Source organism: Vigna unguiculata, chromosome 4 (assembly GCF_037176805.1).
Source record: "Vigna unguiculata cultivar grain cowpea cultivar isolate G323 ecotype 2 chromosome 4, ASM3717680v1, whole genome shotgun sequence".
NCBI classification, from domain to species: domain Eukaryota; kingdom Viridiplantae; phylum Streptophyta; class Magnoliopsida; order Fabales; family Fabaceae; genus Vigna; species Vigna unguiculata.
This window is the reverse complement of record NC_140795.1, coordinates 46,989,860-47,003,061: the sequence shown is the minus strand read 5'-3', so window position 1 is coordinate 47,003,061 and position 13,202 is coordinate 46,989,860. Positions and strand designations below refer to the sequence as shown.

Genomic DNA, 13,202 nt, shown 5'->3' with positions numbered 1-13,202 from the left:
GTATGACATGTGCCAATTTACTTTTTATTTTTTTAATTAAAAAATTTAAAAATAAAAATAGAAATTCCATACAATAACACATGACATGTACATAAACATGATATTAACGTCAACTTAATGAAAATATTGAAACTAGACATTTTTAAATAATTAAATGACCAAATTGAACTAAAAAAATAATAATAAGATGATTAAAATGAACCAAACAAACAAATTAAACGACTAAATCACTAATTAAGTCTTTTTTTCCTATAAATTTAATATATTAAAATTATTTTAATCAATTTTGATTTTAAATATCACTTTTCATATCTCTCTTTGAAAATTAGTATAAAGAATTATGATTTTATCACCAAACATTGAAAATAAATTAAATCACCAACATTAAATAAAAATAAATTTATTTATTTATAATCAAGAAAAGATAAACTTAATTTACTTATATATATAAAAAAATCACCACAGCAACAACAAAGTCATTTATTACTTGCTCTTATTTTCTGAAAATACGAAATAACCATAAACATTCGTAATACTAATATTACAAAGGAAGATAGGGAAAGGACAAACACAATTTGAAAAATAAAATTACAATGCATTACCTTAAGTTCTTATTTATAACCTTACAAACCATCATTCTTCATTTAGATATCTTATTTAACAAAATCTTTCTTCATTGATTAATCACTCAAGTGATCTTATTCGACTTTGATAATTCTTCATGGCTTAAGTATTGTATTGGACAAAAACATTTTGTTGCAATATTTTGAACTTCGTGTAACTATGTGTAACTTCGTTTTGTTTGTGTTTATTTTAGTAATATTGATGACTGTATATTAACACATTTAGATGAGACACGTATATTTAGATTTTCGGAAATTTATCTCTCCTTTTCGAAAAAACAAAAAACAAAACCCATATGTTTGGTAATTATTTTATATGATGTATGCATATTTATTTATATACATGCATTTTTATTTAGTGCTTCTATATTTGTCCTAGTTTGATTGTTACATATATAACATGGAGTCTAAATAAATTATTTCCAAAACCAAAAGTCATTAACTAAAATTGAAACTTAGGACAACTTAAGCAAAAAAGATTTGAATTACAATTTACTTTTAATATATAATCTATTACTTTTTGACACTTTTAATATGTTTGGACAAATTTCTCTAACACAGAAAGGAAAAAATGAAGAAAAGAATTATAAGTGTTTTAACATATGTTTGGTTTATTATGTTTTCAGAAAATCACAGCATTTTCTTGAGAAAGAAAAATTAATGCAAAGTCTAGTCAATTCAAAGAATGACTGAAAGATATTTAAGAAGGAAACTTGGTTTAAATAACTTCACATATCACATTCCACACTTCATGAAGTCTTCTTTTTTACATTTATAATATGAAAGACTTTTATTGAGAAATACATTTTTCCTATTCTACTTTCTCATGAAAGACCTTTTCATATAAAACAAAAAAGATTTGTCTTATTTATTTAAGAGGATAGAGTTAAATATATATATATATAATAGATTTCATTTAAATTTATATAAAAAATTGATATCATTTTTAACTAAAAGTTTTTAAACAATAAATTTATAAGTTTTTCTTTTACATGATGTTTAATTTTTTATTTTTATACAACAAATAATTTAGACTCATACTTAATTTTTCTGACATTTTATATTTATATTTATATTTTTAACATGTAAATATGTTTTTTTTTAATACTTAAACTCATTGGTTAAAGGCTCATGTGCATACAAATTTTGATCTTGACATACTAAAAGTAAGTTTACTTTTACAAACGAATGAAATAGTAGAATGAAATTTTGAGATGTGTGTTTAGCAAAAGGGGGTGCATTTAACAAAGGCCCATTAGGGTCAGGCTCACCCAAAGATATGAACAGTGCAATCAAGTTTGTGCTAATTTAAAAAATTATCTAATTTTATCGTCAATTTCGCTTCGGTCTAAATTAAATCAAATAAATGAATATTGTGATTGACATTAATATTTAAAAGATAAAACAAAAACATTTTTTACATTGTTATGTGTTTGTTTCTTACATGGCTTTATGTTTTGAATTTGATAAAAAGGAAAGTTCAATTTTTTATCATTTGATCATTGACCATATATTATATTTCATTTCCACCTATGTTATAATCAGATTAAGACTCTCTTATCTTTCAATCATTATAAATTCTACGGTGAAGAAAATAAAATGTAACCCAAAAGCCTAGATAAGAGGATATTTATTGAATCTATAAATTGTCTGTTTGTAAAGATATTTTCTTGTATTTTAATTTCATTTTCTTTTTAGTATCTTAAATTTAAAATGAATATTGTATTAGTCTTTTAATTTCTTACTTAACATTAGTTCTAGAAGGTTTTAATTTTTTTTTAAAATTAAGATTTTTTGTTTAATATTTAAAAAAAATGTTAAATATATTTAGTATCTTAACTTTCGATAAAAATTAAAATTATTCTCTTCAAAATTCTGAACCAATTTAGTTTTCATATTTAGAAATGTATGAATTTAGCATTTTTAACTAAATTTTGTTTAATTTATTAGACATTTCAAACGCGTGTCATGTTAACATTTAAATTGTTTACATGTCATGATAACATTTGAGTTATTTATATAGTTTGATACGTCATTTTTGCTTTAATGTTAATCGAGAGATACATTAAAATGTGAAATAAACTTAAGAAATTTCGGTTAAAAATTTTGAAAAAAAACCAATTTTAATTTTTTCAGTTAAGGGATAAAAATATATTTAACCCTTATAAATTTAATTCAGTCTCTTAAATTTAGATTTTGAAATTTAAGTATATAATATATGTAGTTTAATAAATTAAAAATAAATTAGTAATTAAAATATATTAGTCTCGAAGTCCATATATTATGACATTGTTCTGATCATATTAATTTCAATTCATTGGATAAACTTTATATTAAAGTTTTGTGAAATAAAAATGCACAGATCTCACTAAGAATAAATTAGTTAAATTATTTGACAAAAATTCAATATTAGAAAAAAAAAAGTAAATACATCGCTTATCAATAACATTATTGACAGAAAAAAAAAAGAGATTAATATGGTCTAATAAATCTTTTAATTTTTTAAAATCTTTTTTTCCAATTTCTCTAAATTGTTAATAAATTAATAAAGATATTCTAAAGTAACTACTAATTATTATTCAAACGGCGATTGATACGTACATATAAATAAATACTCACACACAAATATATATATATATATATATATATATATATATATATATATATATATATATATATATATATATATATATATATATATATAGAAAAGTTCAGAATTCACGTACATGGTTGGTAAGAGTTTCCTATTAAATAAAATAAGTGTGATATACAACTTTTTTAACATAAACTATATTATATTTTAATAATAAATGTAACCAACTAAATTGCAATCTTGATAATAACATGGTGAGACTTACTTGAAAAGGAAAATGTGAATGTGGGAAATAGAACTTAGTTTTAAGAAAAATAACTTTAATTTTATTTAATTTTTATGATTAAATTAAAATTACCATACATTTTTTTAAAAAAATTATTAATTTCAAATCTCACCGTCTTCTCTTCTTTATCCCTTTTGCTTTATATCAAGGAGATCAAATAAAGATGAATTTAGATCAAATTAAAAGAAACTCTTTGACTATTGAAAACTAATTTTCCATTAACAAACTTGATTACTTTATAGAAGAATAAATATCTTCTAAACATGGTTAACTTCATGAATTATTATATCCATTAACATTTGTACTGTATGGTTTATTGATATCTCTAGTCAGACATTCGGTCAGGCGGCTTAAGGACAAACAGTCGAAGGCCGCCCACTATAGGCGAACAATCCCTTGGATTGTTAATATTACAATTTTTCCGGAGTGATTTAAGAGAGCTCGCGACCGAACGATCCCCAAAGTTCATTCCAATTGAACTTTGTCTCCATAACACAATTATGGGGACCTCCACTAGGACGCACGACCCTCCGGTCGGGCGGTTGCACAAAAACTAAATCAGTAAGATAAGTACATTAAAGTAATACAGGTCAGTAATCAAGTTTAAAAAATATTTGAGCCATGATTAAGATAACCCCAATCACGAGCCCATATTAAAAACTATGATTAGGAGCTCAAGGTAAGTTCCTGAGGACTTTTACTTCACATTTATTACAATATTAATTGCACTAACCTGAACAGATTTTATCTGACTTAAGCATCAGAGCTTTAGACAGGTACCTTGATTATCTGGACAACCGAACGTGTAAAAGCTAAAAGAAATCGAACGAGAGAAAGAATGAGAGATCGAACGGTAAAAAAGTTGTACAAAATGATTTTAAGGATAAATTGAATGTTGGAGATAAGTACTTCGTTTCTATATCTGAAACAACATTCGTTATAAGGATCGTAAAATCCAAAATTATATATCAAACATGCTTCTTTCTCTAAAAACAAATCTCACACAAGAAATACATAAATTTAATCTATAAGTGTTGAATTATATAAAACTAATTCATTAAGTAATTATACATAAAATACTTTCAAGTATTAAATCAACTTTACACCTATCAATGGATAAGATTAAAGGAAATCGATACTACAAACATACCACTGATTAATATTAAATTTTGTTTTTCTAATCATGTTATTATAATTGCATTGATAATGAACTACTTAGAATTATTTAGTTAAAGACACTAAGAACGGTAAACACATGAACTTGTTGTCCCATCATGTTATATTTTATCAGAACACTGTTGAATGTGCTCAAATTAAAGTCTAATCACAACTTTTTAATGGGCCTAATCGCTTGCTGCATAACCGTAAAAATTACAAGATGAACATAAAAAAATTTATTAATAATGTGATTGTAAGTACGTAAATTATGAAAAAGAAACCAATGCGGAAGTTTCAAATATATGATAACATATTTTTAGTTAATTTATTTTATTTTATTGAATATTAAAAAATATAGTATTTAATTAATTTTTAATTTTTAATTTTTAACTTTCTTAGTAAGTGGTGGCACAATTATTATTTTATTTCTTCATATTACTTTATTGTATCGGTTGAAAATATAAGATTTTGTGGTTTAAGTTAACATAAAACACAACAAGTAAATTTTATAGAAAATGTATCGGAAAATAAGATGCTGGCGATCTTTATCATAGAAGTTACAAAAAAATATAACGATATCATTATGTAATACATTCTCAATAAAAATAATAAAAAATATTTATACATTAATAAAAATATCATTTTATATTTCATGTAACTAACCAATGTAACAATCACATCATTTAGATAACTGACAAAATAAATCAATTGAAAATATAAAAAATTTAATACATACTCAGTTATAAATAATCAAATTCATAAAAGACTTAAAACTTAATAAACTTTTATTTTAAAATATATATTAAATAAAGTTTGATGCAGTGTTGTTTTAAGCTTCCTATATAGTATATAAACAACTAATTAAAGGAATTTGAACACTTATTCAAAATATACTACATCTAATATGCATGGATATACAATTTTTAAAATTTTAATATTATTTTTCATAGAATAAAATTTGAATTTAATTTAATTTTACAAAATTAGTTTATAAGAGGATGCTTATCTTATCTTTAATTAATATAGATATTTAAAAAAAATTAAGTCTTTTAGTGTTTTTTTTTTCATCAACGTTTCTTTTCAGAAATTCATTGAAGTACATAATAAGAAACAATTATGAACTTTAGTTTTAAAGATGGAAAATTCAAAACTTAAACAACTACTCGACAGCTTTTAACAACTACATTCATGTTACGTAATTGACATTTAATTTTTGAGAGAGAAAGAAAACAAAAACCCTTTTGCCAAACTGCTATATCATTAAATTTTTTTGCTGAAATTGTGATTTAGGTCAAATAAATCACTGTACAAAGTCATGTTTGAAAAATTCAAATTATCACCACTGGTATCAATGGGAGAAGAGTTACGAATTAAAATCTAACACTCAAATTATAATTTTTATAGTATCAGAAGAATGCTAGAAACGTATTATCTGGTAACATTTTGTTCTAGAAAAAAATTGTATTAAATTGAGATATTTAATTAAATCATGACTAAAAGATAATAAAAATAGTTGGAGGATAATTGTATTGAATAATATGGTTCTCAACCTATTGGAACTCTTTTTTTATTCTAGCACTTTGTCTCAGGTCGTAAATTGTAATTCATTGAAAAGTGTAAAATTACCAAAAAAATTCATAAAATGTTGTGGGATTTAAATGTTGCTAACTTTTTGTATCATATGAACTATTAACATCTTTGGCCAGATCTTCGATCAAGCGGTTCAAGGATAAGTGGTTCAAAGCCGTCTGTTACAGACGGACAATTCAGTGGGTTGTTGATGTGATAATATCTTTAGAGTAATTTTAGAGAGTTTACAACTGAGCGGTTCGAGGATAAGCGACCGAAGGTCGCCCGCTACTGTCAGTCGATCATAGGTAATTGAAAATCACATTAAAATCCTTCTCAATGTGAGTGTCGACAAACATCGGCCATGATTTGCCGTTCTCATCCAACTATTGGGGTGCAAGAACATGGCTGATCGGCTAGCAAGATGTCCAACAGTGTCAACTGGGCAGACCAAAGGTAAAACCTAAATATTAAAGTAAAACAAGTCAGTAGTCAAGTTTGAGAAGCAATTGGGTCATCACAGGCCATATAAAAAACTATAAATAGGAGCCAACTATAAATAGAAGCCAAGGTAAGTTGGTAGGAATTTCTACTTCACATTTATTACAACATTAATTATTTTTACTCGAATGGATCTGAACTACTTAAGCATCCCGTGAAGGAAGTTAAGACAAATTAAGTGTTTTAGATAGGTGTTAGGTCCCTGTACGCGAAACACTTTTAATAAATTTTAATTAACATGCATTCCTAACATTTCTCACGATATAATTATCACTTAAATATTCATATTACAGAATGAAATAAAAATAAGTTAATTCTAGAGATTAAAAAAAAAAACCTTATCAAGTTTCAATAACTTACTTAATTTTAACAAAATGTTAAAATTGTATAAATTAAATTTACTATTTATTGAAAATTAAAATTGTTTTATTTGTGATGTTTGGTGTTAGCAATGAATATAAGCCACAATTTGAGATTCGAAAAGTGGTCCATTTTGAAGTATTCAGTGAGTTTTATTGGTGTTTGGAATTGTAAAGGGACCTACTTTAGATGCCTACTTTTTGTTTCCTTTTAATGTCATTTCATTTTCATTTCATATACTCTCTTTCTTTCAATGATTCAACCCTTCAAAATTTCAGATTCTAATTTCATCATCATCTTCTTCTGTGTTATCAAACATAATTATCCTTTCCTTATATATATATTTTTTTTAATTTTTGGAGAAAAACCTTGATCTTTAATTTCTTTTGATCCCCAGAAACGATACTTACTAATGTGTAATAGATATAATTATAAACTAATAATATTCTAGCAAAATATTATATTCACTACAATTAAAATCACAAATTATATCTTTATAAACACCCTTTTAAGTTTTTTGTAAAGAGCTTTATATGTCCATAATTATATTTAAATTATTTTAAAATCAATTTTACAAAATAGACTATTATTTCTTTTTCAATTTCTACGTACTTTCTTCATTAATTATTGTGAGTTGGATGTGTAGTTTGGGGTTGGGAAGCAAGAAAGAGCAAGCATCAGAAGATTCTTCTTCTCAAATTCAGAACAATCGGTGTAAAGGGGAATCTGTAATTATGTCAAATATCAGGGGCAACTTGCAATAATGGAGAACATTTTTTTAATTCATATTTTAATGAAAATTATATCAAAACTTAATTGCTCAACAAACAGCAGAAAGCAAAAAATACTGTACAATGAAAACTAAAAAAATACTATAAAAAGTATGAAATTGTATAAAAAAATTATACAACAAATTTTATTTTAAATAAAATTTAGCAAGAAATCTGGAAAGAATGGTCAATACGATATATACTTACAGTTTTTATTTTCTCAAAAGCATGTCAAATTTGTATTACTAGAATTAAAACTGATTAAGTAGATTATTATTAAATTAAAATAAACTAATTAAATTACATACTAAATTAGAATAAATGGTTAATTTAACGTCTCTAGTTATACCTGCCTACCGTGATACTATGTAAAAATAAATATTTTAGGTTTTATTTATATTTTTAAAATCAACTCTCTTTTTTTATTTTCGATTTGATCTCTAGTAAGACTTAGGTGATTATAATAAACATGAGAAAAATACCAAAATAAATGAATTTTTTTTTAAAAATATATAAAACCTTAAAATATATATAAAAAAAATCTCTTAGTTCAAAGAAATAATGAATAATTCTGCGAGAGATAATCTCGGAGATTAAATTGGTGGTTTGTTCCTTAAAATTAATAATGGACGGTTGCAAATCCGGTTCATTATGAGAGCGGTTGAATCGAACCGAACTGAACCGTTTGGTAGAGTAGAGAAGTAATAACAAATCAGAAACAGAAGAAGATCACTCTGTGAATAAAAACGCTGATTGAAAGAAAGATAAGCTGGGTTTACCTCACCCGCGGTTGCACGGTTCCATGGCACTCTCCTTTCGGCCCGTCATCCACCCCCGCGTCACCGACCGGTCACTCTTTCAGTTTCTCCCTCCCAAGCCTCCTCCTCTTCCGCCTTCCTCCGTTCACCTCCTTCCGCTCACACGCCGCCGCCGCTTCCTCCTCTACTGCGTCGTCGACGGCTTCTCTGACGACGCCGTCTCCACACGCAACTTCGACCGCGGATTCACCGTCATCGCCGCCATGCTCCGCCGCATCGAGCCCCTCGACAACTCCGCCATCTCCAAGGGCGTGTCTCCCGCTGCGCGCGACTCTATGAAGCAGACCATCTCCACCATGCTCGGCCTTCTTCCCTCCGACCACTTCGCCGTAACCGTCACCGTCTCCAAACACCCCCTCCACCGCCTCCTCTTCTCCTCCATCGTCACCGGGTAACGAACGAACAACAACTCTCTTCTCTAATTAATTTGTTTGAGATTTCATTTATCGTTCAATTTAATTGCTACTCTAGTACCAATTTCGTGGCCAAATCTGTTCAAGTGTAAGATTATTGTTTTCGATGTATTTCTCCCTAAACATTCGTAGACCTAGAGAATAAGAAGTTAAAATGAATTTAACTTTTCTCGTGAGCTAACTGGCTAAAATCAACTTAGAGAGAGATTTTGTAATAGACATGTACATGAATTGATTTTAGATTATGAGAGAAGCTTAATTCATTTTATTTTTATGTATTTCATGTTTTAGCACTCGTAAGAGAAGAAAATAAGAAAATAAAGCTCAAATCAATCTGTATATGAATTGATTTTAGATTACGAGATATAAGCTTATTTCATTTTATGTATTTCATGTTTGAGCACTTATAAAAGAAGAAAATAAGAAGGTACAGTGAATTGAACCGTTCTTGTGAGCTAACAAGGCTAAATCAACTTGTGTATTTCATGTTTCAAAGAAGTTAGATGTGAGAAATCTTGTAAACGACATTTGCACGAATTGATTTTAGGTTACAAGAGAACAAAATTCATTTTATGATGTATCTCATAAAATAAGAGGGTAACATGAACTGAACTACTTCTCTTATATCATCACGAGCTTAATTCATTTTAGCTCATTAGCTCACGGAAGGTTCAAGTCAATTTAGTTTCTTGTGGGTTTTTTTTTTTTTTTTTTTTTCCAAGTCTTTGTTTTGTTTGGAAAAAATAGTTTATAAGCACTTATGAAGGAGAAGGGAAAACGAATTGAGTTGCATTTCTTTATAAATTGAGTTTCTTGCATAAACAAAACTGGGGAAGATCAATGCATACCTTTTTTTGTTATTCTATAAGTGGTTATGGAGATTTATATTAAGAAAAAAATTTATACTTTTCCTAGAATTTAAAATGAAACTATGCACCTTGAATTTTGAAGAAGTTGGATAAGAGAATTTTTGTAGAAGTTATGGGAAAAGTGCACAAATTGATTTCGTCTCATGGGAGTTTATCCGTCAACGTTCAAGACAGATTGAACAATGAAAAAATGTATGATAAATTTAGTTAAATGTTTTTTAAGATAATAACACGGTGAAAATGTGATTTTGGGAGGGGCAATCACTTGATAGTTTATGTGCTAGATTGAAGGATTTTGTTTTGATTGAACTTTTATTCTTTTCCTTGTTAGGTATACTCTGTGGAATGCAGAGTACAGGATGTCTCTGACAAGGAATCTGGATATATCTGGTACCAGGGATGAGGGGTCGGATGGTGGAACGCATTCGGGGGTTTTGGAGGTGAAGGATGGAGCAAAAGCAGAGGGTAATGAGAAAATGGAGGTTGTTAATCATTTTGAAAAATGCAGTGGCAACGGTAGCCTGAAAGAGTTCGGTGATTTGCCTCCTCAAGCTTTGAGTTACATCCAGCAGTTGCAGTCTGAGTTGACAAGTGTGACGAAGGTAGCCCTTTTTCTTTTTCTTTAGTCCAATTTTCTAAACACAGTGACTGTTGATTAGCTGCATTTGTAAATGTTTGCTTCTTATGCGTGTGTCTTGTAAGTTGGATTTTGAGTTGGAGTACTTGGAATTTGGAACAAGGATCTCATATTTGATGAATGAACTATTATTTAGAACATGTAAAATATATTCTTCTGTTCCTTCCAATTATACGTGGAACATCAAGGTTTCCATTGATAGTCACTTTTGTTTTGGATGGGGGAATATGGAGGGGAAGGGAAGTAGATAATTTTTCATTTTTAAGTTGAGAGAATTATGAAATGATGATGGTTTAAAATGAATAATGAAGGAACTTGTTCTTTTTTGTCATTTTTTTTAATAAAATTTCGCAATCAAGGGGGATTTTTACGAAAAAATGAAGAAAAACTTACTCATTCCTACGCCTCTGCTCTAAAATCCTCCATCCAAATAGCCCCCAAGTATAGTGAGACTTGCTTCAAGTACCTCGAGACTTATTAAGGTAAGACAACACAAAGGAAATTTCTTTCAGCAAGAATTAAAAGGAATGCTTCTTTTGGCTTTTGAAAGCTTACAATGGCATAATCTACTTAATGGGTAAGAAGGCACTGATCCTTTTGTGACAGTCTAAGGATTGGCTTTACTTTCAGTCTCTTTAGTCAGTGCTCCAAATGGACGGAAGAAGTGTTTTTTAACTCTGGGGTCATTTAATAGGAAAGCTCAAAGAATGAAAGTTGACGTAGATATGTTGCCTTTTGTTTTCAGGAGCTGAATGCCCAAAAGAAGGAAATGATGCAATTAGAACATGACAAGGGAAACTGGAACAATTTGTTGGAATATCTTCGGTCTCTAGATCCTGATATGGTAATGTATCGCTGCTTGTGTTTAATTTGTATTTCCTTGCAGTTGAAAGTTTGCATGAAGTCCCTTCCCTCCTCTCTCTCTCTCCCTCATTTCCATTAATTCAGTCACTGTCACTTGTTTGACTTTATGAATCTTGTGCTGTGTAACTTGTGTGGCAGGTGACTCAAATGTCTCGGCCTTCATCAGTAGAAGTGGAGGATATAATTAACCAACTTGTTCGGAACATATTGAGAAGATTCTTTGTAGATGATGCTAGCTCTAATGTAACGGAACAATCAGTGGAAGGAAACATGGACAATCACTCAGACAGTGGTGAGGAGTTTAGTGATACATTAGCCACTTCTCGGGATTACCTAGCAAAGTTGCTTTTCTGGTTAGTATATTTTATTTTCATCGTTCTATTTGAACTGTTAGCGTAAATTCGAGCAATTCATTTCCTAAAATTGATTACATACATTAATGATATCAAAACTGGATTATCCATTGAACCGGTGAAAACACCACATTCACATTTCAAATAAGATTCGAATCAATAATAAAGAAATGATCTTTTATTGTATGTAATATTTATATTTATTAATAAACTAATATAAAATTTAAAAAAATATGTTAGATGAAAGCATATAAGGTTCAAAGTACTGTCCTACAGTTTTACAAAACCTGATTCAAAACCGTTTCTTTTACTGGTTTTTGACCATTGTTTTTTCGTCCCTATGGACTGGTGACTTTAGCCTAAACTGGTTGAATTGAACGGGCCTGTTTGCCCCAATTTATGAACAATGATGTACATGATTCTCAAAATTTGACCCAATTTATGAACAATGATATGCATGATTCTTAAAATCGTCCATACATTTTGTAAGACTTTTCTTAATGAGTAGAGTCCTTGTTACTTTAGATTATTTAGTCTTGTGTGTAATGATGTGGAGATTTATTTGTGTTGGCAGGTGTATGTTATTGGGTCACCACTTGAGAGGGTTGGAAAATAGACTGCATCTAAGTTGTGTTGTTGGACTGTTATAGAGAAGGTGATAGACATGTATATTCTTTTCTTCCTCTTTTTTTATTTATATCCCTTCTCCCTTCTCATAAATTTTTTTCCGTTCAATGAAAAAAGTCTGAGTGTGAAATAAATAATCTCCTTGCTTCTGGCTCTCTCTCTCTTGATTCATCATACCAAGCATTAAAGGATGCCCCAGTCGGTTGAATGTGAATACAGCACCATTCTCATTCTGCTTAAGATGTTATGCAAGGATCTTAGTATTAGTCTATTTGAAGAAAAGATTTCATAGGATATTCTTAGGTTGTATGAAGTTATTATTATTTTTTTAAATAATTAATATTAGATTGAGTAAAACTAATCTAAATCATTGATGTAAGAATGAATATTGAGGGTTATAGGTTCTCACCTTTCAGATATATATACTAGATATCAGTTACAAAATATTATCCTTTTTATGTAATTATTATAATATTAGAAGATAAAATTATCTAATTAAAAAATAACTCTAAAAATGATCACAACAAAATGTATTCCTTTTATTTATATTGTATACATAATTAAGTTATGAAAAAAAAAATTGACTTGAACTCAGAACCTTGAGGACAATTAGATTTAGCATCACTTGCATAACAACATATTCAATGCGTAGGAGGAATTTGAAAAAAATTCTTAAAATGTAATAATTTAATAGGGATTAGTTGTTTTGTATTGTCTATTTGTGCACTTTTTTAAAGGATTGATTTATCCATCTTTTCAAA

General features: G+C 28.3%; 1 protein-coding gene across 1 annotated transcript; it reads left to right on the top strand.

Annotated features, from left to right (window-relative positions):
- Nucleotides 1–8,588: 8,588 nt before the first annotated feature.
- Nucleotides 8,589–12,596, top strand: LOC114182468 (seed maturation-like protein). The gene is made up of 5 exons (XM_028069343.2): nucleotides 8,589–9,069; nucleotides 10,292–10,562; nucleotides 11,343–11,441; nucleotides 11,600–11,814; nucleotides 12,389–12,596. The coding sequence occupies exons 1-5, from the start codon at nucleotides 8,663–8,665 to the stop codon at nucleotides 12,462–12,464; spliced, it is 1,068 nt and encodes a 355-aa protein (XP_027925144.1). The 5' UTR covers nucleotides 8,589–8,662; the 3' UTR covers nucleotides 12,465–12,596.
- The last annotated feature ends 606 nt before the right edge of the window (nucleotides 12,597–13,202 follow it).

Excerpts from the sequence above, each read along its gene's own strand:
- LOC114182468 (XM_028069343.2), top strand. The coding sequence starts at position 8,663 with ATGGCACTCTCCTTTCGGCCCGTCATCCACCCCCGCGTCACCGACCGG. Across the intron at positions 10,563-11,342 it reads AGTTGACAAGTGTGACGAAG|GAGCTGAATGCCCAAAAGAA; the intron begins GTAGCCCTTTTT and ends TTTTGTTTTCAG. Across the intron at positions 11,815-12,388 it reads CTAGCAAAGTTGCTTTTCTG|GTGTATGTTATTGGGTCACC; the intron begins GTTAGTATATTT and ends TTGTGTTGGCAG.